At 34.1% G+C, this 25,108-nt stretch overlaps 1 protein-coding gene across 6 annotated transcripts in view; it reads left to right on the forward strand.

Annotated features, from left to right (window-relative positions):
- The window catches only part of LOC111153487 (vacuolar protein sorting 13 homolog A), a 225,743-nt gene that overhangs the window by 18,370 nt on the left and 182,265 nt on the right, over positions 1-25,108 (forward strand). For all 6 annotated transcript variants that reach the window (XR_002641007.1, XM_022512530.1, XM_022512531.1 and 3 more), the window contains exons 4-17: positions 60-155; positions 417-518; positions 3,245-3,354; positions 4,045-4,104; positions 6,374-6,433; positions 6,552-6,632; positions 10,397-10,454; positions 15,175-15,302; positions 15,493-15,599; positions 17,033-17,204; positions 18,797-18,859; positions 19,379-19,508; positions 20,547-20,641; positions 20,976-21,118. Coding sequence is in view for 5 of the 6 variants with exons in the window: in XM_022512530.1 (XP_022368238.1) it covers positions 60-155; positions 417-518; positions 3,245-3,354; positions 4,045-4,104; positions 6,374-6,433; positions 6,552-6,632; positions 10,397-10,454; positions 15,175-15,302; positions 15,493-15,599; positions 17,033-17,204; positions 18,797-18,859; positions 19,379-19,508; positions 20,547-20,641; positions 20,976-21,118 (1,405 nt within the window). In the remaining variant the exon portion in view is untranslated. The remainder of the gene's footprint in view (positions 1-59; positions 156-416; positions 519-3,244; positions 3,355-4,044; positions 4,105-6,373; positions 6,434-6,551; positions 6,633-10,396; positions 10,455-15,174; positions 15,303-15,492; positions 15,600-17,032; positions 17,205-18,796; positions 18,860-19,378; positions 19,509-20,546; positions 20,642-20,975; positions 21,119-25,108) is intronic.

The following is a 25,108-nucleotide window of genomic DNA, read 5'->3' on the forward strand; positions in this document are numbered from 1 at the left end:
GGCAATAAATGTGGTTGAATGAATAATATTTTTTGTCCTTATTCTAAAAATTCATGTAGGTAATCTCAATCTTACAATTCCGTGGAAAAACCTGTATACTCAACCAGTTGAAGCTTTTCTGGGAGACATTTATTTACTCATAGTGCCTTCTTCTAGTAAGTCAACTTTTAAACATTATAACTTAAAATACTTTTATTTGTGAGTGGAAGAATCTTTATATTTGATAATTATACTCAAAATACTTCTGGTGAATTTTTTGAGATACTTCTATATTTAAATTAGCATTCAGAAATTCACATTAAATTGATTTTTACTCCAAATTATTGCAGACTTTGAATTAGTGATTATTTTCAAGGATATATTTTAGAATGGTTATGCTTAAAGTAACTAAGTATTCTTTATTATGCTTCCTGTAGAAATAAAATATGATCCTTTAAAAGAAGAAAAACAACTCTTGGAAGCAAAACAACATGAACTTAAACGAATAGAAGAAGCAAAACAAAAAGTAGCTGATCAAGGTAAAGGAAACAGTAAATAAAAATGATAATAAGAAAAAGAGAAAAGACCTAAATATCACATATGAATATTATTTGTCTCTGGAGGCATTGAAATTATTTAACAAATGAGGGACTCTTATTATGTGGGGAATTTTAATGTGGTTTGTATATTTTATTGTGTTTACAGAAATTTTATAGAAACTTACCCTATGACAAGTGTAAGGTTAGTTTTTAACTATAATAATTAATTTTATCAAATATATTTTGTTTTCTAGCTTTAAAAAAATATCCCATTATATCAATTCTTAATTTTTTGGGCGTACCTAGTCCTTTGATATATTTATGTTTTCCCAAATCTGTTTGTTTACTCTCTGGGTTCATATATTTTCCTGTTCAGCCTAGACCAGAATAGTCCATTACTTCAACTCTTCGATTTTCTCAGTGGAAGGGCTGTCCTCCAGAAATCTCCTTCCCTTCCCCTTGCGCAGTGGTCACTATCACTTGGTACTTTTTTGTACTTTGTTCTCTCTAGAGAAGCTTTCTCCTTAGTATGGAAATACACTGTAGTATGTCTTATCTTCAAACACAAAATGATCTTCCGAACCCAGTTTTATCTGTTTACCTTCCGTTCTCCCTCCTTCATTTAATAGCTAACCATCTTACAAATATATGTATACTTACATCGCCAACCTTGCCATGCATTTATTTGTTCAATAAAAAAGTGAAATCCAGAATAAACATTTCACCTTTTGACAAAGAGGTGAAAACATTAAAGGAGATTTAACAATAATTTCTGGCGACACTTCTTATATTGTTTTTTCTTCTCTCAGTTCTTTCATATCTTATGTAGTTGTTCACCACTATGCCCAGTCATCTTTTTCTTTAGTATTTTTTTATTGTGGGCGCCTGGGTGACTCAGTTGGTTAAGCGTCTGCCTTCGGCTCAGGTCATGATCCTGGAGTCGTGGGATCAAGCCCTGCATTGGCTCCCTGCTCAGTAGAGAACCTGCTTCTCCCTTTGCTCCTCACCCAACTCATGCTATCTTGCTCACTTGCTCTCTCTGAAAGAAATAAATAAAATCTTAAAAAGTCTGGCTAGTAGATCTGTCATCAGATCTTTCTCAGGAATAGTTTTGGTCACTTTTTTATCCTTTCAATGGGCCATACCTTCCTGTTTCTTTGTATGCCTTGTGATTTCTCATTAAAATCTGGATATTTGGATATAATAATGTGATACCTGTTAAAATGAAATTCACCCCATTACTGTGGTTTTCTTTTTTTTTTTTTTTAATGTTTTTGTTGTTTATTTTTCATTTTTATAGGATGTCCCTAGTCCAAGGATCAGTCTGAGGTGTAAATGTAAGGTATTCTCAGGTCTTTTCTAAGCCTGAGCCTATTCCTTTTCCCCACTGAGCTGCCCAATGCCCTGATATTAGGTTTTTTTCAGGGTTGGAGCTTTTCCTCTATGAGGAAAATGAGAAAAAAGAACAAAAGAGTTTAAATGTTGGTGAAATAATAGGTTGTGGACTCTGAGCAGGGTAAGGAATTGAGAAGGAAACTACTGGATGGGGGAATGAAAATTTTGCATTGAACTGAATGAATAGATTCATAGAGCAAAGGATTTTATTAGGATGTGGTAACCAAATCAAGTAAAAAAAAATGCTGTGTCTTCAGAGAGCTTATATTTTGTTTATTTACTAATTCTAAAGTCCTATTATAGTTAAATATATTTACTCATCTGTTCACTGAATCTTGGATTTGATGTAAATATATCTTCATCAGCTTATCCTCCTGGGCAGTTGAATTAGGGAGTAGTAGGTCATTAGAAGAAAAGACAGATAATATGTGTGTACAGGTGGAACAGGCCTAGAAATAGGAAATGAGGTAGTTTTCGTTGGCATTTTCAAATGGGGGAAAGGAGGAAAGTAACTCGTGGTTATCAAAGGCGTATTTTTTTCAAAGATTATTTATCTTAGATCATGGGGAGGAGCAGCAAGAGAGGAGGGAGAATCGTTGGGCAGATTCTCCTCTGAGCACAGAGCCCAATGCAGGGCTTGATCCCAGGACCCCAAGGTCATGACTGGAGCAGAAATCAAAAGTTGGATGTTCAACTGACTGAGCCATCCAGGTGCCCCTCCCTCAAAGGCATGTTAAAAAAAAGAAATTAGGAACTTCATTCCTTTATTCTGTCTATCCCCTGGAAAGTTTTGAAACTGGAAGCAGTTAATACCTTTTTTTTAGAAAATGAAACAAATGAATTTCATTCCCTTGAGAGGAGAAAGGGAAAGAATCTTATATCTTCATGTTGGATTCATCAGCAAGAGAAATGTATTCAACTGTTTTATACATTGAACCACATACAACTTGTAATAATATCACTAATTTTAAGAGAGATGCCTACTTCCTGCTATTTCTGGCTTTTATAATTTAAGACCCATTATAATTCTTACCTAATAATCTTCATTGTTTTCCAAGGCTTTTTGTACTCAGGTATAGTTAACAGAGGTTGTAAAATTTAATGGCAGTAAGTTTGGTTGGCTTTAGTTTCATTAAAAAAAATAGATTTTGAAAATTATGTATTTGGTTGCCTTTGAAAGTCTCTTGGTATGGAAGACTTTGGGAAAGCAGGCTCTTAGTGTTCTGTTTACAAATACAGATTTTTTTCTTTAACATGGCAATGTTATCTTGAAATGTGAATACTTATACAGTATATTTTTCAGTCAAGTTAAAGAATATTTGCTATTGTAGACAAACTTCGGGTGGAAAAACAGGACACTTTTACAGAAAAATTAATTACTCAGATCATAAAAAATCTTCAAGTGAAAATTTCCAACATCCATATTCGTTACGAGGATGATGTAAGTATTTTAATAGGTGAAACTTGTTTTTTTATGTTTTTATTTTACTGTTTATTGACACCTGCTCTGTAGTGGTCAACCTATTGGATGCTGAAAAGTGGAGGGACACAGAGCTGAAAATGACCTGATCTTTCTTTTCTGTAATTATAGGTTTAATTCACAGTGTTTATTGCCTTGACTGCACTTTCCTAAAATGTTCAAAAATCAGATAATGAAGGAAAAGGCCTTTTTATATTATGGTCACCTTTGATGGTTGGGCATTATGAATTTAGTCGATATGTATTTTTAAAATACTTTATAGTTACCTCCTGGAAATTACTCTGGTGTAGGAATCAGTAGAGCTAGATTTAGATTATCTCAAATAGATCCTGTATTCTCTCTGAAACGCAGTTATTGACATCTCAGAGTACTGTTGTGCATGCGGTCAATTGATCAATAAGCTTTTTTTATAAACTGAAAAACATGCAAATTTATTGCATAGTAACACATTGATACTTGATACCTTAATTAGTATTTGGAAAAATATAGGAGTAAAAGTTGTAGAAAGTAGTAAAATGTAAAAAAAAAAAAAAAGTAGTAAAATGTTTTTGAATGTTTGAGATATAGAATATTTCCCAGGAAATGAACTTTTTCAATAAAATGAATTTTAACTACTAAAAATCCGAGTAAGATTTGCTCTTTCCTCTTTAGATCACAAATCGAGACAACCCGCTGTCATTCGGTATTTCCCTTCAAAATCTCAGCATGCAGGTACTTCATTTGAAAAGTAATTTAGGGGAAGGGAGGGAAAAATGAAACAAATTGAAAACAGAGAGGGAGACAAACCATAAGAGACTCTTAATCTCAGGAAACAAATTAACGGTTGCTGGAGCGGTGGGGGATAGATGAGATGAGGTGGCTGGGGGACGAATATTGGGGATGAATATGTGCTGTGGGGAGTGCTGTGAATTGTGTAAGACTGATGAATCACAGACCTGTACCCCTGAAACAAATAATACATCGTATGTTAAAAAGAAAAAAAAAAAAGAAAAATAGATAAATTGAAAGGGGAAATTTTTTTTTTTTTTTTCAAAATAAAAACTTGGGGGAAAATGAGCAAAATGTAAAATACAATAACATGATATAGCCAAAAAAAATTTAACCCTATTATGTAGTATAGCTCATCTAACTATTAATTACTGTTTGTGTGTGCTAGCATCAGAAGTAGTTGTCTATATAGAATTACTATAGAAAGTGCGTAGGCTGGATTGGAATTGGGGGTACGGAGGTTAGCATTTCAAACGGTTGACAATCAAATTTAGTTTAAAATATGAGGGCCTGTTATTTGCAGATTAGAACATTCAAGACATTTCTTAAAATATGTTTCTTAAATAAGTACAAAGTAAAAGTAATAAATGTTCATTTCAGAAACTTTGGTAAGTCATGAAGAGCATAAACCAATCACTCATTTCCTCACTGCCATTATTAATATTGTGGCAAACTTTCTTCCTGTCCAGTTTTTCAAATTGAGGAATTTTTAAAGTATAAGAGCAAGTAGAGGCTTGCATCCAGAATGGACAGTTGTGGAATTTGGCATTTGGTTTAAGTTTTAAATACTTTATTTTAAAGAATAAACTGTTAGGAATAAAGTCTAATTCTGTTTTGTTTTCTACTCTTCACCCTTCTCCCAGAGAGAAACACCATAAGTGATATTTTATGTGATTTTTCTATAAATTTTCATTCTTCTCATCATAGTGCTTTTGACATTTACTTGTGTTGCTACACATAATTCAATTTAATTGCTGTGTAGTATTTCATTACTTGCTTTTATTTGTTGTATCCATTGGGTTTTTGTATATAATTTCTTCTTAAAACATGGATCCACTACAAGCAAAATAAATAAGAAAAGCCAAATGAAAAGTTATCGAATGAAGTTGGGTGGGGTAAACTGTCAAATGTTGCTGTAAGTTTGAAAAATAAGGATGGAGAATGAGCCATTGGCTGTGGTGGTGTGGAGGTAGTGGGTAACTGTGACAGCAGTGGTGTTCACCACCACCTTTGGGAGACCTTGGAATCTAGTGTCCTAGCCCAGACCTATTCAGTTAGAAACTCAAGTGGGGGCCAAGCAGTCTAAGTTCTAGAAAGCCCTCCAGGTGATTCTGATGCAACGCTCAAGCTTGAAAATTTGACTGCCGTCATCTCTTCAGTTCTCTACTAATAAATGAAAACCATCTTTGCAGAATAAGCATTTAAACACTGTATTCCACTCAGTGGCTTCTCATTGCTATTGGAATAAAGTCAGTAGTTTTGTTTTAAAATAGTTTATAATTGCTTTGTAGTGTGATCCCAGGTGACATCTGGTTTCACCTCTTTGCTTTGCATTATGTTCTCTGACCATACTAGGCTTCTTCAGTTCCCTGAACATTTTGCATATTTGCATATTTTTCTACTCTGAATCATATTCTTTTTTTTTTTAAAGCTTTTTTTTTTTTTTTTTAAAGATTTTATTTATTTATTTGACTCAGAGAGAGAGAGAGAGATCACAAGTAGGGGGAGCAGCAGGCAGAGAGATAGGGGGAAGCAGGCTCCCTGCTGAGCAGAGAGCCCGATGCGGGGCTCGATCCCAGCACCCTGGGATCATGACCTGAGCCGAAGGCAGAGGCTTTAACCCACTGAGCCACCCAGGTGCCCCCTGAATCATATTCTTTACTGACCTTAAAATCAGCAGTTTCTATTCGTATATCCTATATTGGACATCACTTTCTCCATTACACCTCTGATTTTGAGGCTCCTACCTCATTCTGAGAACTGTGTATTTAACCTCTACGGTGGCACTTGCCTGTTTGTAATTGCTTGTTCACTTTTTCATTCAGCAGTGAGCTCTTTGAAAGCAGAGGCTTTCTTGTGCTCAGTTAATATCCTTTCAATGAATGTTTCAAGAACATTTTTTGGGAAATTGGTCAAGGGCATGAATGGTGCAGTTCCATCAGTCTGCCATTTCATGTGTAAATAACACTTTCACTGTTAATTTTCTTTTTAGACAACTGATCAAAACTGGGTTCCATGTTTACATGATGAAACTGAGAAACTGTTTCGTAAGGTAAAATATTTTGTCGATCCATAGACTTAATAAAAGAAACTCAATTATTTGAGACTTCTGAAAATAGCATATGTTAAAGAAGAAAATGAGGCATGTAATAAATTTTATTTATTTTCAGTTAATCCGATTGGACAACCTTTTTGCCTATTGGAATGTGAAATCTCAGTTGTTTTACCTTAATGATTATGATGAATCATTGGTAAGTAAATCTTTTTGATATGTGTGTGTACACCTTTGTTGGTATCATACTTTGCATAAGGTTTTATTCATTATCATTTATTAACATACTGTAGTCTGGTCTCTTTTACTAGGCAAATCCGTTAGCATTTACAGAAATAGATGAATATATATGTGCCTGTACACATACATGTATAGATTTTTTTTTTTTGGTATAATAGACATGCAGCATTGGTATATATTAGTTTTATGTGTGCGCTGTTATGGTCCAGTACTTGTACATAATGTGAAATGATCACAGTAGGTCTAACATGCATTACCATACATAGGTAATTAAAGAACTTTTTTCTTTGGGTGAGTACTTTTAAGATTTACTCTCTCAGCAATGTCAAAATGTGTAGCACAACATTGTTAACTATAGTTGTCATTGCTGTACATTTACATATATCTCCATCACTGACTTGTTGTATAACTAGAAGTTCTTAACCTTTTGACTCCCTTTACACATTTTGCATATCTCTCACTCTACTTCAGACAACCACCTGTTTGTTTTCTAGTATCTGTGAGTATGAGGTTGGCCTTTTTTTTTTTTTTTAAGTATTCTACATATAATTGAGGTCAGATGGTATCTGCCTGAGTTATTTCACTTAGCATAAGGCCATCGAGGTTCATCCTTGTTGCAAATGGCAAGATTTCCTTCTCTTTAATAGCTGAATAATAATCTACTATATGTATGTATGTATGTATGTGTATATATATATATGTGTGTGTGTGTGTGTGTGTGTGTATACACAGTATATTTTCTTTATCCATTCATCTATCAATGGATTTTTTTTAAAAGATTTTATTTATTTATTTGACAGACAGAGATCACAAGTAGGCAGAGAGGCAGGCAGAGAGAGGGGGGGAAGCAGGCTCCCTGCTGAGCAGAGAGCCTGATGTGGACCTCGATCCCAGGACCCTGAGATCATGACCTGAGCCAAAGGCAGAGGCTTAACTCACTGAGGCACCTGGCTCCCCATCAATGGATTTTTAGATGGTTTCTGTATCTTGGCTATTATCATTAATGCTGTAGTGAACATAATGGTGCATGAATCTTTTCTATTTCATGGTTTTCGTTTCTTTTTTTTTTTTTTTTTTTAAAAGATTTTTATTTATTTATTTGACAGACAGAGACCACAAGTAGGCAGAGAGGCAGGCAGAGAGAGAGGAAGGGAAGCAGGCTCCCTGCTGAGCAGAGAGCCCGACGCGGGACTCGATCCCAGGACCCTGGGATCATGACCTGAGCCGAAGGCAGCGGCTTAACCCACTGAGCCACCCAGGCGCCCTGGTTTTCGTTTCTTTTAATAAATACTCGGAATTGCTGGATTGTATGGTAGTTCTTTTTAATTTTTTAAGGATCCTCCATACTGTTTTTCCATAGGGATTGCATCAATTTACATTTCCACCAACAGTGCATAGGAATTTCCTTTTCTTCGCATCCTTGCCAGCACTTGTTATTTCTTTTTTTTTTTTATAATAACCATTTTAACAGGTGATAGCTCATGCTTTTGATTTGTGATTCCCCTGGTTATTAGTGGTATTGAATACCTTTTCATTTGCCTTTTGGCTATCTGTATGTTCAAGAAATGTCTATTCAGTTCTTCTGCGATTTTTAAGAGTCTCATGCTCTACCGACTGAGCTAGCCGGGCGCCTTGTTCTGCCATTTAGAAATTGGATTTTCTGAAATTGGGGTGTATGAGTTGTTTATGTATTTTGAATATTGATCCCTTATCAGATAAATGATTTGCAAATATTTTTATGAGTTTTATGGTTTGAGAGCTTCCATTCAAGTCTTTTAATCTATTTTGAGTTAATGTTTGTGTATGGTGTAAGGTAGTGGTCCAGTTTTATTCTCTTGCATGTGGCTGTCCAGTTTTCCAAACACGACATATTGAAGAGACTCTCCTTTCCTCATAATATATTTTTGGCTTCTTTGTTATAATTTATTTATTTTATTTTATTTTTTTAAAGATTTTAATTATTTATTCGACAGACAGAGATCACAAGTAGGCAGAGAGAAAGAGGGGGAAGCAGGCTCCCTGCTGAGCAGAGAGCCTGATGCGGGGCTCGATCCCGGGACCCTGGGATCATAACCTGAGCCGAAGGCAGAGGCTTTAACCCACTGAGCCACCCAAGCGCCCCTTCTTTGTTATCATTTAATTGACCATATATGCATAGGTATATTTCAGGGCTCTTTATTCTCTTGCTATGTGTATCTGTTTTTGTGCCAGTGCCATACTGTTTTGATGACTATGGCTTTGTAATATAACTTGAAATCAGGAATTTGATGGCTCCAGGTTTGTTCTTTATCAGATTACTTTGGTTATTTAGGGTCTTTTGTGGTTTCATACATATATGAGGGTCTGGTGTTCTATTTCTGTGAATAATGCCATTGGAAATTTGATAGAGATTGCATGAATTTGTAGATTTCTTTGGATAGTATGGACTTTTTAACAGGATTATTTCTTGCAATATAAAGCATGGAGTGTTTTCCCATTTTTTTGCATCTTTAATTTCTCTCTTCATTATCTTACAGTTTTTGGTGTACAAAGCTTTCTTTACCTCCTTGGTTAAAATTTTTTTAATTAAAATACTTGTTTTATTGCTTTAATTACCTAAAGCTACAAAATGTAACACATTTCTTTATAGTAGTTTCAGTTAATTTTCTTTTTTAAAGTTTTTATTTAAATTCTAGTTGGTTAAGATATAGTGTAATATTGGTTTCAGAAGTAGAATTTAGTGATTCATCACTCACATGTAACACCCGATGCTCATTACTAGTGCCCTTCTTAATTCCCATCACTTATTTACCCATCCCCCACTCACCTCCCCTCTAGCAACCCTCAGTTTGTTCTCTATGTTTAAGTCTTTTATGGTTTGACTCCCCTCCCCCCCCTTTTTTTTTTCACCCCTTCACATATGTTTATCTGTGTTGTTTCTTAAATTCCACGTATGAGTATAGTCATATGGTATTTGTCTTTCTCTGACTTCCTTGGTTAAATTTATTCTTAGGTATTTTATTCTTTTTACTATAATTGTAAATTGGATTGTTTTCTTAATTTCCCTTTCTGCTACTGCATTATTAGTGTATAGAAATGCAGTAGAATTCTGTATAGTAAATTTGTATCCTGCAACTTGATTGAATTTATTTATTAATCTTAACAGTTTTGGTGGAGTCTTTAGGGTTTTCTGTATAGAATGTTGTGTCATCTACAGACAGTGACGGTTTTACGTCTTTTCCAGTTTGGGTACCTTTTGTTCTTGCTTAACTGCTCTGGCTGGGACTTGTAACGCTATGCTGAATAGAAGTGGCGAGAGTGGGCATCTTTGTCTTTTTCCTGATCTTAGAGGATGAGCTTTCAGTTTTTAACTGTTGAGCATGTTAGCTGTGGGTTCGTCATATCTGGCCTTTATTATGTTGAGGTATATTTCCCTTATACCTACTTTCTTGAGATTATCATGAGTGGATGGTGAATTTTGTCAGATTTTATATATGTGCCTGTACACAGATATGTAAAAACACACACTATATGTCTAAATGGTTCCTAGATTATTCTTTAATAGTGGGAGTTTAATGGGATATTATCTAACCACTTCAGTATTTTCCATAGCTAAGTCCTCCTGAGTTTTGAGTTATTTATTTTTTAAATTACTTTAAAAAATTTTTTTGTATGTAATAGGATTTTTGAAGAGTAAAGATACATTGGCATGAATATAAATAAAAGCAGTTTGTCTTTTAATAGGACAGCTTGAAGAAGGGCATTGTCTATCGAAATATTGTTCCAGAAGGTTATGATTTTGGTAAGTATGTCTTATAAAATAAGTGCAATTAAAATAATCCATATAAATTTTGAATGAGCATTGATAATGTCACTGTAATGTTTCATGTTAATTTTGTCATATAACTCAAGGTATTTATATATGCACAAAAACCAGTTACCTGTTCTATGCCATTCATTGTTGGGGAGCTTTTTGCTATATTTTGAAACTATAGGAAAGAAGAATGTCCAACAAGAGAGGATGTAATAAATGTGGTAAATCTCTAATTATTCAGTAATAATTATGCTCTTTTAAAGACCTTTTATGTGCAAATACAATTTAATAAGGCTAGTAGCTGCTATAGTCTGTAGTGTGATCTTACTGTTTTAAAAATGTATATTTAAAATTTTTCTTCATACTTTTTTCTGGTTCCAGATTTTCCAGAATGAACATGTAATACTTTTATAATCAGAAATGAGTTAACTAAAACTTCAAATTGAAAGGAGTACTATTTTTTTCTACCCTATAGGCACTCAATAAATACTAGTCAATGGATGGATAAATTATTTATTGGATTTGGTTGTCTGATTTCACCTACCAGTGATTCTTTTCTGTATTCTTCTACCTTCATGATTAAACTTTATTAATTTCCTGATGTGGCTATTTTTTTTTTAAGACTTATTTGAGAGAGCTCACATGCAAAAAGTAACTTGAAGCCTCACATTATGATTTTTTTGACCTCAAAACCTAAAAAGCATTTGCTATATTGATTCTAGTCTTTTCTGTGTCAGTTTCACAGCCTTATACTACCTGTCATCACTCCATTTCCCCTGTTAACCATCTGATGGCGGTGATTAGATAAATTTCTTGTCTTTTGTACATGCTGTGCTTATACTTGTAACCACATGTGCACGAGGTGGGGGATGGGCACGGGAGAGAGAGAATCTGGAGCTGACTCCCCATTGAGCATGGAGCCCCAGGCTACTGAGTGTGGAGCTCAAAGAGCTCAAAGCCGGCTTGATCTCACCACTTGAGATCATGACCTGAGCTAAACCAGGATTCGGGTGCTCATCCTGCTGAGCCAGCCAGACACCCTTGAAGTGACTCTTCTTGTTTTCACTCTTGAAACCAGTTGAAAGTCATGCAATAGGTATTTTATTTTCTAGATTTTTTTCTTCCTGAAAGGAAACATTAGTAACAGATGAGATTGTGTATCGTGTGTGTTGATGATTCTCCTATCATTTTAGGTTTGACTGATTTCTCCTTTGCCCTACTATCCTTTCCTGCTCCGTTCGTTAGTGAGGATCTGGTGAGAGAGAAACTACACAGTAATTTGAGCAGGGGAAGTTTAATATAAAGAATTACTATCAGAGGACTGGAGTGACAAGGGATTGGCTAATAGAAAGCAGAGAACTCTAAGGAATACAGGAATAATAGAAGGAACCACCCCCACCCTGGGACTAAAATAGAGTGCCCAGAGAACAGGGTCTGTCTGCCTCAACACTGAGATCTAGATCTTGTTGGAAAGGACATGACCAGGGCTCACGGACTGCCGGGAAAAGTCTGTGTGGTGCCATGCCACTAACTTGTTGGAACTTCAGCATTTTTCTTGGGGAGTTGTCTCACAGGAGGCACCTCCCTGCAGAATTGCCGTAGGGTGCTGGGAGAATTTGCTAGCTGCTGCTGGCTGCCAGGTACCTCAGCAGGCTAGTTCTGAAGACCTCTGTCATGCTGCAGGAGCTGCCTGCTGTAGGAGCCATTTGCTAGCATCTGGGCAGTGGAAAAGTCCTGGTACTGTAGGAGTCTGTGGAATGAGCCCTTTAGAACCAGGAACTCCCCTGCAGTAGCTCTCCAGTGTCCAGCTTTATGCTAGCTGCTAAAGAAAATAATAAAGGGCCCAAATCTAGTTTTTAGATTAAGCGGTGAAGGATGAATTTGGAATTCACAGCCAAATTGATAGTTGGTATAAAGCTTCTGGAGAGGGAAGGACTAAAGCTTTTTTTTTTTTTTTTTTTTTTAAAGATTTTACTTATTTGTCAGAGAGAGAGAGCGCACATAGGGAGAGTGGCAGGCAGACGGAGAAGCAGACTCCCTGCCGAGCTAGGAGTCCATTGTGGAACTCGATCCCAGGATCCTGGGATCATGACCTGAGCCAAAGGCAGATTCTTAACTAAGCCACCCAGGTGTCCCAGACTAAAGGCTTTTTTTGTTTGTTCTTTATTTAATGGGAGAGACAACAGTTTATTTATAGGCTGAGATCGGAATGATCTGTAGAATATGAAAAACAAATGAGCAAGAGAGAGGACGGATAATTTCTTTATGAGATATGGGTGAGAGGGGACAGGATCTCATGTACAAATGGAGTGCTTTGCCGCACAGAGGAACATGATTAGTTCATTTGTAAGACAGATTTTAGGTATAAGAGAAGTCCTTCTTCTAGTAGAGATGCTAAGAGTAGTGTATGGAATTTCTCTTATGAGTGGTTATTTTTTAATACCTGAGGTGTGGGCGTTTCTGGAGGGAAGAGAGGCTATGAAATAGTCTTGTAGGTAAACAGGAGAGTGAATTCACTAGAGTGGTGCTCTCAAAGTATGGTTCAGACTAGCAACATCAGTATTACTTGGGAACTTGTTAGAAATAGAAGTCCTAGGGCCCATTCTAGACATACTGTATTAGAACTTCTGAGAGTGAGCCTTGGCAATCTGTTTTAATAAGCTTTCCTGGTGATCTTGATTAATGACAGATTTTGGGAGCCACTTTGCTAGAGTAGGGGCTGGGCAGTTCTTTTTTTGTTTATTTTTTATTTTTTGGTAAAAGGCCAAATAGTAAATAATTTTCAGTTTTAAGGCCATATGTAGCCTTTGTCACATACTTTCCTTTGTTTCTTTTAAACAACTCTATAAAGATAAAGCTGTAAAAATCATTCCTAGTTTATTGGTTGTACCAAAACACACTATGGTATGCATTTACCTAAACGACTAAATGTGTGACTGCCTAGCACAGTGAGGACCTTTGGGTTTTATGACATTACAGTGAGACCAGTCTGTGTGATAGTGTACATTTTTGTTTTGTTTTGTTTTTCTAACCAAATCGAATTTCTCAGGTAGTTTACAGATGTAGAGTAAATGGAGAGGGTTTTTATCCAGAATTAGAGTTTTGCCTGGTAAGTGCTGACAAAGTGAGAAGACAGAGGAGTGAAAACTGAATGCAGGGAGATGATTAAAATAACTGATTATAGAATTTTAATAGGGTAGAGAGGGACCTGAGGACATGAAACGGAGGTGAAAGAGAAATGATGAAGATTAATGAATGGTCCGTCCCACAGGACCTGAAGGTTCAGTATTGGAGTATTGGAGAGCTAGGTGGTGGTGGTTGGATGGAGAGTTGGATGCTTAAGACTGAGTTTATGGAAAGGTCTAGCATATAGGAATGATAAGATCTAGTGGATGAAATAAGGGTGGACAAATCCAAGGTTCTGAGAGGCTATGGTTTTGGAAGGATTATTTGTATGTTGAAATCACTCAGAAATTAGTGTTGCCAGGAGCTAAAATCAGACTTGAAGGAGAGGTTGTAACCCAGGGATGGATAGAGATTGCAGCCAGGGAGACTATAAGGGATTGTGTAGTCTTGTATGTAACATAAGAAAGCTGGGGGAGAGGAGTCATTTTATTTTCAGATAGTGGTATTATTGCTGCGTACATACACTTTTTAAATTTTTTTTTCTTAAAAGATGTACTTATTTAGAGAGAGGCTGTAGGGGGGAGACACAGAGGGAGAATCTCAAGCCGACTGCACACAGATCCCAACGTTTGGCTCCATCTCACGACCCTGAGATCACTACCTAAGCAGAAACCAAGAGTTGAACCCTTAACTGATTGTGCCTCCTAAACACCCCTAAACTTTATTTTACTATTTCCTTCCACTTATGTATATATAAATTTTTCTTATTTTTTACTGTATAGTAATTTATAGATGTACCATGATGAATTTAACCAATCTCCATTTGCTGAGTATCTTCTTGGTCCACTCAGTTTCAAAGTGTATCTGAATTCTCAGTGTGTAAAAAAAAAAATTAAGTGCTGTGCCTTGGGAATGATTAAAACAAGAGGGACATACTGTGTTTTTTATAGATTAGCTTATAATTTAGCAGTTGATCTTAGTATAGATTCTGCTATTGTTTGTCTTCCCTGCAAGAATTCTTCTCTTTTTGAAACTAAATACAAAAGGTTGAGTTTAATCCATTTTAGATTATAGGTTGAGCCAAGAAGGTTATTCTGGGTTAACTCACTCATCTCACTTCTCCTTTTGCAAGTTAAAATGGGGCAGATGGATACATAGAAACTGATCAGAAATTCAGACATTATAATTCTATAATAGAAGTCAGTGATCAAATAAATCTTTTCTCTCAGCACTTTTAATGTGATTCCTTTAAACTGTATTTTTGTTAAGATTATTTTATTACACTGTTTTTGCCTTTTAGAGGTTGTTCCTACTTATAAGGATCATGTTGGTATTTTGAGGGGGAGTTAACTTAGGCTTCATTTACTTAAAGAAAATGTAAATTATAGGTAGGAAAAAGATACAAGAGTCTTGTTCATTAATTAAATGGCAGTTCATCTCACCAAATTATAGCAATGTGGAAATCTGGGAAAGAAGAGTATAAAAAATGAAAATCAGTATTTTCCGCTTCATCCCCTTTGTACTTTGGGACTCTTAAAATATAACTCAGTTTAACTTTTTAAAAATGTATATTATTTTTCAGTGTTTCGCCCCATATCTGCTAATGCCAAACTTCAGATGAATCGGCGATCAGATTTTGACTTCTCTGCCCCCAAGATAAACCTGGAAGTTGAGTTACATGACATAGCAATTGAATTTAATAAACCACAGGTGATTTTTTTTTAATGAAATTGTAAATCGTGAGTTATAATTTGATAAAAGCAGAACTAAGATTTTAAATGTATTTCAAACACAATGTTACATGGTAACATTTCCTTTAGAAAGTCAATAATTTAACTTTTTTTAACAATTGAACAAAAAATCTGAAACATTTAAGAGCCTTAATTTTTTCATCCTTCAGTATTTCAGTGTTATGGAGCTTCTTGAATCAATTGATATGATGACGCAAAATCTGCCATACAGGAAATTCAAACCTGATGTACCTCTTCACTATCATGCCAGAGACTGGTAAAATGACTTTTTTTTTTTTTTTTTAAATTGAAGTATAATTTGACATATTAGTTCCAGGTTTATAACATGGTGATTTGATATTTGTATATGTCATAAACTGATCACCACAATAAGTTTGGTTAAGTCACCACCACCATATATAAGGACAGATTTTTTTCTTTAGAACTTTAAAGGTATCTTAGCAACTTGCAGATATACGGTAGAGTATTAACTATTGTGACCATGCTGTATATTACATCCTTACTACTTATTTTATAACTAGAAGTTAGAACCTGTTAATCCCCTTCACCCATTTCACCCAGTGCCTGTGCCTCACCTCTGTCAACCACCAATCTGCTTTCTGGATCTATGAGCTCAGTTTTTTGGTTTTTGTTTTTTAAGATACCATATGTAAGTGAGACCATACTGTGTTCTCTTTCTTTGTCTGATTAATTTCACTTGGCATAATGTCCTTCAGGTCTACCCATGTAGTCATAAATAGTAAGATTTCATTCCTTTTTATGATGAATAATAATCTGTAGTTTATCTATATACCATATTTTCTTTATCCATTCATTCATTGATGGATATGTAGGTGGTTTTTGTATCTTTACTACTTTATTTAAATAATGCTGCATTTACTATCAGGGAACATACATCTCTTTGTGCTAGTATTTTCATTTTCTTTAGATAAATACCCAGAAGTAGAATTGCTTGATCTAAAAAAATTTAAGATTTATAAAATATAGTTTAAAAGTGAATTTATTGACTTTAAGAATGATTTTTTAAGATTCTCTTTAAGAGCAGTTACAGATTGTCATTTGATTTATGGCTTTTGCTTATTATGTTAATAAAATTGATTTAAGGGATTAAAAAAACAAAAATGGAGATACTGTAATACCATCAATTAACTGTATTTTTAGGATTATTAGAAACTATATCCTAGTTTGTGTTTGGCAATGTCTTTTTTGAAAAAAAGGCAAACTTTTGCATTAGATATTTTAAACCTATGTGATTAAAGTTGAAAATCAGGTTATGATTTTACTCATTCTAAAGTACAGCTCCTTTTTAAAATTCAGAAGTCTTGTTATTCCATTTATGAAGCTCTTGTTTTCTAGAAGTTGCAGTTACTCTTTCAGTTGACCTTTAGTTACTGTTCAGGTGACTAAAGTGCTATTTGCCAAGTAGTACTTCAATAGTCTTTCTGTAGAGCTATATTTTTTGTAACACAATTCAGTGATTTTGCTTGTTTTTACTCAGGAAAGAGGTAAGATTAATAATTAATGTAGTCTTAGTACGAACAGGGCTGGGAAAAATCAAGTGCCTAGGTAGTCCGCCATTTCCATGGTCTCTGTACTCTGTATGCTGTTTTGGAGTAGAAGCAGTTTTGTATTTCATACTGTTGGCTTGATGGTGTTAAGTGTGGGGTTTTGTTTTTGTTTTCTCACTAGGTGGGCTTATGCTATACATGGTATTCTTGAAGTAAATGTCTGCCCCCGGTTACGGATGTGGTCATGGAAGCATATTAGAGAACACAGGCAAAAAATGAAGCAGTATAAAGAACTGTATAAAAAAAAGATAACAACTAAGAAGCCAGCTGGTGAAATTCTCATCTCTTTGGAGGTCAGCATATTTAGAAATTATTGAACATTTTGTACTACATAATTCCTCATAATTTGTTTTAATTTTGACTGGACCGTTCGCTTTCACTTGGACTTTTTTGTACTCCTGTTCTTCACTTCAGTTGGGTGATGGAAGCTCTGGTGATACTCTCCTCTGACCTGTTGGAATTTGAGATTATTCTCAATCTGGAGAGATTTGAGTTCATGCAAAAAGTAACTTGAAGCCTCACATTATGATTTTTTTGACCTCAAAACCTAAAAAGCATTTGCTATATTGATTCTAGTCTTTTCTGTGTCAGTTTCACAGCCTTATACTACCTGTCATCACTCCATTTCCCCTGTTAACCATCTGATGGCGGTGATTAGATAAATTTCTTGTCTTTTGTACATGCTGTGCTTATACTTGTAACCAGGTCCCTCTGTCTTTCCTCATCTCTGTTTATTCCAGTTTTACTCATTCCTCAAGCTCTACGTAAGTCCCATCTCTTATATGAACTTTCCTGAATTTTCTACCCATACAGAATCCCTTTTCTCTTCATTCTTGGGCATTTCTAGTCTTTACCAGCAACTCTACACTGCATTATCTGTCTTGAGAATTCCCTAAGTACTGGCCTTATCTGTTAGCATTATGTTATATTCTAGAAGGGATTGTTTTATGGATGGATGATGTTTAGTTTAGGGAGACTGTGGGGAGATAGTCTCTTAAAATTAACCATTCTGGATCTTGGCCAGTTTTCAATTAGGAGCTCCCTAAAGATTGACTTTTATTTTTATGTTTGAGGTAAGAGACTTTCTGCAGACCTAGACTGTTAGGAATGCTTGGGTTGAGAGTCTTTTGGGATGGTTACAGATTTCTTTAAATTTTTTTTTTTTGAGGGGGGATCTTTTTTGATCTTAACTTGAATCCTCCAAGTCTACTGAATAGTAGAACCCTGAGTAAGTTGTTTTCTAGATAATAATAGATCATGGTTGCTTTTGTTGGGGGAAAAAGATTTTAGCATGAAGTTCTAAAAAAAAAGTAATCATGGAAATAATGTAATATGATGAAAGATTTAGTTTATCTCCATTAGTTTATTCAGTAGCCATAAAAGCTTTAGAAGGTACAGAATTTCAAAACAAGTTTTAAGTGTATCTAGATCTGCTAGGAATATATTAAAGATGACACACCAACTGTGCATATAATACGAAGGATTTAGAATTAAATTTTTCGTTGAAAGTGACACTAATGTGTTTATCCTCAGTTATAGTTAGAACCCAGATAAAAGTCATTTTAAACAATGCCTATATGGTATCTTTTAGTATGGGTCTTTAAATCTTAATATGACACCTATATGCATGACATGTATGATTTCTTTAGGAAAGTTACTCCATCATTACTAATTTCCAAGCTGACATATATAGGCACTGCTTCTCAGAATTTAAAAGCAGTATTATGTTGATGGTTGATCTGTTTTTTGCTTCCTTTTATGTCTTTCCTTACTGCAGCAGTTTGTTAGATTATAAATTAAAATTTTTTAAATCTTTTTTTATTTTTATCTTTCTATTGACTATATAAAATTATTCATTTAAACACACTTTTGTTTATATTTTAAGGAGTTGGAAAAGACCTTGGATGTATTTAATATAACTATATCAAGACAACAGGCAGAAGTTGAGGTAATCCCAGATTATCTTTCAATTGATAAAAATAAATCTAGATTCCATGTAGATTTAACAGATGCAGTGATATTGTTAGTGTTCGGCTATAATATACTATTTCCTAAAAGGGGTTCAAATTTGCTTCTTTGTACTATAAGAAAAATTAACTTGATGTTTTGTTCCATACACTTGAATTAGGTCCTCTGGGGGAAAAATTCTTGCTAAGTAATTCGGCTAAATAATAATTCTTGCTAAATAATTATCAAACACTGAGTTCATAAGAAGGTGAAAATCCAGTCTTTGGGGTGGGCAGCGGGGTTGTGTGATTATGGTGACTTGTAAGACAGTAGTGCTCTCTACCTGGAAATCCTAAATTATGTTTGACTTATGTTGCTTTACTTTGTTTTGTTGTCTGTTTGTATATTGTTCACATTTTTTCACTGGAATAGTTTAATTTTGTAAATGTCATTTTTCTTTCTCTTTAGATTGCTAAATAAAGGATAATTTGTTATTTATTTGAAAATTTATTCATTTTAGGTAAAGAAAGCTGGATATAGGATTTTCAGGGAAGGAGCAAAAGATTCAGAGGAAAACAAAGGATGGTTTAGCTGGCTGTGGACTTGGTCAGAACCAAAAAGTAAAGAACAACCAGATGTTAAGCCTGGAAGTAGGTCCATTTCATTTTGTAGTAGTGCAGTTAATCATTAGGTTAATTTAGTGCAGCTAATCATCAGTTGCGAAAATAAAGTTTTTTTTTTTTTTTTTTAAAGATTTTATTTATTTATTTGTCAGAGAGAGAGAGAGAGAGGGAGAGAGAGCAAGCACAGGCAGACAGAATGGCAGGCAGAGGCAGAGGGAGAAGCAGGCTCCCTGATGAGCAAGGAGCCCGATGTGGGACTCAATCCCAGAACGCTGGGATCATGACCTGAGCCGAAGGCAGCTGCTTAACCAACTGAGCCACCCAGGCGTCCCGCGAAAATAAAGTTTTGCAGAAAATTTTCTAAGATAAACATTATGACCATATATACGTATTATATGTAATTTATAAAATTACTATTAAAACATTGTATATGTCAAATAAAAATTAAATTTTTTATCTTAATGTTTACAAAAGAGCTTTATGCTCAGGTTTTAATAAATTTGTAAATTCCCAAGGGTATAAGCCATTGTAAATTTTTGTTGAAATTATTTCTTGGAAAGATTTTTGTTTCCTTACTAAATGTCTAAGATCATAGCTTTGGAGACATAGGGGCTTAAGTTTATATCCTAGATCGGTCACTTTCTTGCTGTGTAGCCCAGGCAAATTATTTAAATTCTCAAACCCTCTATTTTATCATCTGTAAAATGGGAAATTATAATATTAGTGTTACTTTGTATGCTAAGTATATTGCTTAGCAGAATACTGCTAAGTGCTTAATACAGATTAGCTTGCTTAATCCAAATACTTAGAAATTTCTATTGCTAAATTTACGTATTTAGTAGTTTATATTTTTGGAGAATAATCCTTCTAAAATTGCCAGTGGTATCCTAACATTCAATGATTACCACTTTTCTCTCTTTTTTTTTTTTTAAATAAAAGTTCTTTTAAAAGTTTCTTAAAAGTATAAAAAGAGAGTTAATTTTGCCAGTTTGTTAAAAGCAGCTAAATTATGGGTTAGTTTTATCTTACCAGTTAAGAATACAAAACACTTCTTTATGATTATAGTTCTTGAAGAAATGTTGACATCTGAAGAAAAAGCTTTACTCTATGAAGCAATTGGCTATAGTGAAACAGCAGTTGATCCAACCTTGCCAAAAACAGTAAGATGTTTTCTTGCCTTGTATCTTAGAGTTTAATGGTAATATGCCTATTTTTAATGTTTTCAGAAATGTTACTGACTACTCTGTGAGCTTTGTCTAGTTGGTACATATTATATTTATTTTAATTTCCAAGATATGAATAAAAATTGCCCTTTTAGTGTTTATATGGTGGTTCTTTAATATATAAAGGGTTGTTTTTAAAGTATTTTTTTGGTTATTAGAAAGAATAAGCTGTGAGGAAGAGTATTTGTTGTCTCTATCTATATATATAGATACACACATACATATAAAATACATATATAAATTTCATTTTATTTTTCTCAATATATTCTAGTTTGAAGCCATGAAGTTCTTTGTTCACTTGAAAAGTATGTCTTTTGTTCTAAGAGAAAAACGAGGGACGCCTGAGCTGTTAGATATTGTAGTAGAAGAATTTAGCACTTTGATTGTGCAAAGACCAGGAGCACAAGCCATTAAGTAAGTATTTTTCTTTTACTGGTAAGTGAATATTTCATCATAAGGTGGGAAGTTAGATTACGGTCTTACAGTATTTTGTAAGGGTACTATTTTAATGTATCCTTACGTATTTTTAGGGACTTAAATTTTGGAATTATTAAAAATAATACTGGTTCAGTAGAAAACTCTATGCTAAGGAAATGTAGAGGGACACTGAAGAATAAAACAGAAATGCCAGCAATCACCCTATATAAATGAAACCGCATTAACAGTTTGGTTTCTATCTGGGAATATCTTTATTTCTTTTGTTTTTAAAAATAGTTTTATTGAGATATAATTAATATACCATGCATTTCATCCATTTAAAGTGTACAACTCAGTTGTTTATCACACTTCTGGTGTCCTATACCAAATTCACAATGGTATATTTATAGAGTTGTGCAACAATTACCATTATCTTAATTCTAGTACATTTTGACACCCTAAAAAAGGAAATCCTGTACCTTTAAGCTTTTTCGCAGTCACTCCCCATTCTCCTTTCTCCCCAGTGTATGGCAACAATGAATTTACTTTGTTTCTAAGAATTTGTCTGTTGGAGGCATTTCTATGAGTGGAATCATGTAATGTGTGGCCTTTTTTGTCCAGCTTCTTTCACTTAGCATGATATTTTCAAGGTTCATTTATGGTATGGTGTGAATTAGTATTTTATTTTTTTCTTTTGCATGGTAAGATCCCACTGTGGGGATATTCCACATTGTGTTTGCCCATTCATCAGATGATGGATATTTGGTTTGTTTCTGTTTTTTGACTGTTATGAATAATGTTGCTCTGGATATTTACAGACAGCATTTTGTATGGACAATAAGGCTTAAATTTTCCTGGATATGCACTTAAGAGCAGAATTATTTCCTCATATGGTAACTCTATATTTAACTTTTGAGGAGGAATTGCCAGATTGTTTTCCAAAGAGCTGCATCATTGTATATTCACACCAGCAGTGTATGAGATTTCTTATTAATCAATATCCTTGACAACACTTAATTGTCCTTTTGAATTACAGCCATCCTAAAGGGTGTGAACTGGTATTTCATTATTGTTTTAATTTGCATTTCCCTGATAGCTAACAGTATTGAGCATCTTTTCTTGTGCTTATTGGTTTCTTCTATATATATTCTTTAGAGAAATATATAGTAACTTACTTTGCCCATTTTTAAATTGAGTTGTCTTTTCATTCAGTTTTAAGAGTTATTAAGAGTTCTGTATATATTGTTGATGAGAATCTTTTATTTCATAAGAAAGTCATAATTGTTTTCTCTCATTCATTGTTTCTTCTCAGTTTTTTGGTGGTATTCTATGCCAGATATTTTTGGTTTTGGTGAAGGTCCAGTTTATTTTTTGTAGTTGTTGCGGTGAAGACTCAAGAAGTCTTCGCCTAACTCAAGGACACAAGATAAATTCCTGTGTATTCTTGTGAGAATTTTACATTTTTCTCTCTTAAATTAGGTTTATGACCCATTTTGAGTTAATATTTATATATGGTGTGAGTTTGGGGTTCGATTTGATTCTTTTCCATGAGATTATTAATTTGTCTTAGCAACATTTGTTGCTAAACCTTATTTTGCATTGAATGATGTTGATACCTTCATCAAGTAGTTTACCATAAATGTAAGCGTTTATTTCTGGACTTTTTTCTATTCCCATTGATCTTTACAACCTTCTGCCAGTAGTACCCTGTGTTCATTACTCTAGCTTTGTAGTAAAATTTGAAATCAGAAAGTTTATCCTCCAGTTTTGTTTTCTTTTTCAAGATGGTTTTAGCTCTTCTGATATTCTTGAATTTCTTTGTATCCATTTTTGCCAAAAATTTCAGCTTAGATTTGATAAGGATTTTGTTGAATCTGTAGATCAATTTTGGGTACTGACATTTAAAAGGCATTGTCTTAAAACGCATGAATATTGGATGCCTTTCCAGTTACTTAGATCTTCATTAATTTCAACAGTGTTTTATAGTTTTCAGAGTACAGGTTTTGTATCTTTTTTGTTAAGTATATTCATATGTGTTTTATTGTTTTTGATGCTGTATGAGAGGAAAGAATTTTCCGCAACCCCTTTTGAGGGCCTGGCTGCATCTGAAAATTAAATCTGACAGGTTAACAAGGGAGAAGTGTACAGATTTATTTAATAAAAGTTTAACAAAAGAATCTTTCTAATGAAATGAAGATCCAAAGAATCAGTTAGACTAGAGTATGTTAGGTTTGATGAAGAGTGTACAGTTGGGGAGGAATATGATAGGTCAAGTAGTGTAAGGTAAGTATGGTAGACTGGGGGAAACTTAGCAAGCCCTGTTATTAGGACTCTTTTCAGTTTATCTTTGTCTTTAGAGATAAGGATGCTTTTTTCCTCTAGCTACAGGGAGGGCACCTATTACGTCAAGGTTTTATAATCTGTTAGGGGAAAGGGTAGGGGAATATCAGAGTGACCTTTCTGCTTCTGCTGTTTTCTTGTACTCCTTCAGTTTAAAAATACTCACTATACCAGGGTGTCGTATTTTGGGGGCAATGGGTCCTGATCCCCATCAATGCTTACAAGTGGCATCATGTTCTTAATTTCATTTTTGGATTGTTAATTACAAGTGTGTAGAAATACAATTGATTTTTGTATAATGATCTGTTACCCTGCAATCTTGATAAATTTAATTACTTCAATAGTTTTTATTAAATTCCTTAGGATTTTCTGCATACATGAGCATTGCATCTGCAAATAGAGATAGTTTTACATCTATATTTCCAGTGTGGACACCTTCTCTTTCATTTCTTAATTGCCCTTATTTGAACCTTTGGTACCATGTAGAATGGAAGTGGCCAGAAAGGGTATCTTTTTCTAGTTCTTTACCTTAAGGAGAAGTGAATATGATGTTAAATGTGGGTTTTTCATAGGTGCCTTTTATCAGTTTTAAGAAATCCCATTCTATTCCTAGTTTGTTGAGTTTTTGGCTTTTTTTTTTAATGTTGTTATTGTTGTTTTTCTTGGCATGAAAGTTTGTTAGATTTCATCAAATGCGTTTTCTATGTCCCTTAAGATGATTGTGTATTTTTTTGTTCTTTATTCTTTTGATTTATGGTGTATTCACCTTAATTAGTTTTTCACATGATAAAATAATGGTGTATTCTTTTGACTGTATGTTTAATCTTTTTTACATACAGCTGGATTTGGTTTGTTGGTGAGGATTTTTATGTCTGTGTTCATAAGAGAATACTGGTCTATTTTTTTTTGTGATGGCTTTGTCTGTTTTTTGTATTAGGATGATACTATCCTTGTAAAATTTGTTGGCAAGTATTCCCTCCTCTTTGGAATAGTTTGTAAAGAATTGATATTGAGTCTTCATTAAATGCTTGGTTGTAGAATTCACCAGTAATGTCACTGGGGCCTGAGCTTTTCTTTGTGGGAAGCTTTTAAATTATTAATCTGTATGTGTCCTTAGGTTTGTTGACATTTTTCTGACCCCCCCCAGTTCAGTTTCTTTTTAGAAATATGTCCATTTCATTTAAGTATTTACGTGGTATAATTTATTTTAATATAGTTGTTTGCAGTATTACCATGTAATCTTCTTCTTTCTGTGAGGTTGGTAATAATGTATTTTTTAAAATATTTAATTTTTTTGCGTCTTCGCTCTTCTTAGACTAGTTAAATTTTGTTGATCTTATTTTCAAAAAAAGAGTTTGGTTTTGTTTTTGCTATATTGTTTTCCATTCTCTGTTTTATTTATTCTCTAACCTTTATATTTTTAAAATTTTTCTTGCTTTAGGCTTAGATTACTTTGCTTTTTTCAAGTATCTTTAACAGACATGATAGTGATTTGGGAATTTTCTTTAGGGAATGTATGCATTTGCTAATTCATTAATTTTATTTTAATGACTTTTCTTTATTGGAGTAAAACTGACATCATAAAATTAATCTTTCTAAAGACCACAATTCAATGAGATTTAATATATTCATAATGTTGAATAATCA

This window comes from Enhydra lutris, unplaced genomic scaffold, assembly GCF_002288905.1.
Source record: "Enhydra lutris kenyoni isolate GAN:26980312 unplaced genomic scaffold, ASM228890v2 scaffoldscaffold33, whole genome shotgun sequence".
Lineage (NCBI taxonomy): Eukaryota > Metazoa > Chordata > Mammalia > Carnivora > Mustelidae > Enhydra > Enhydra lutris.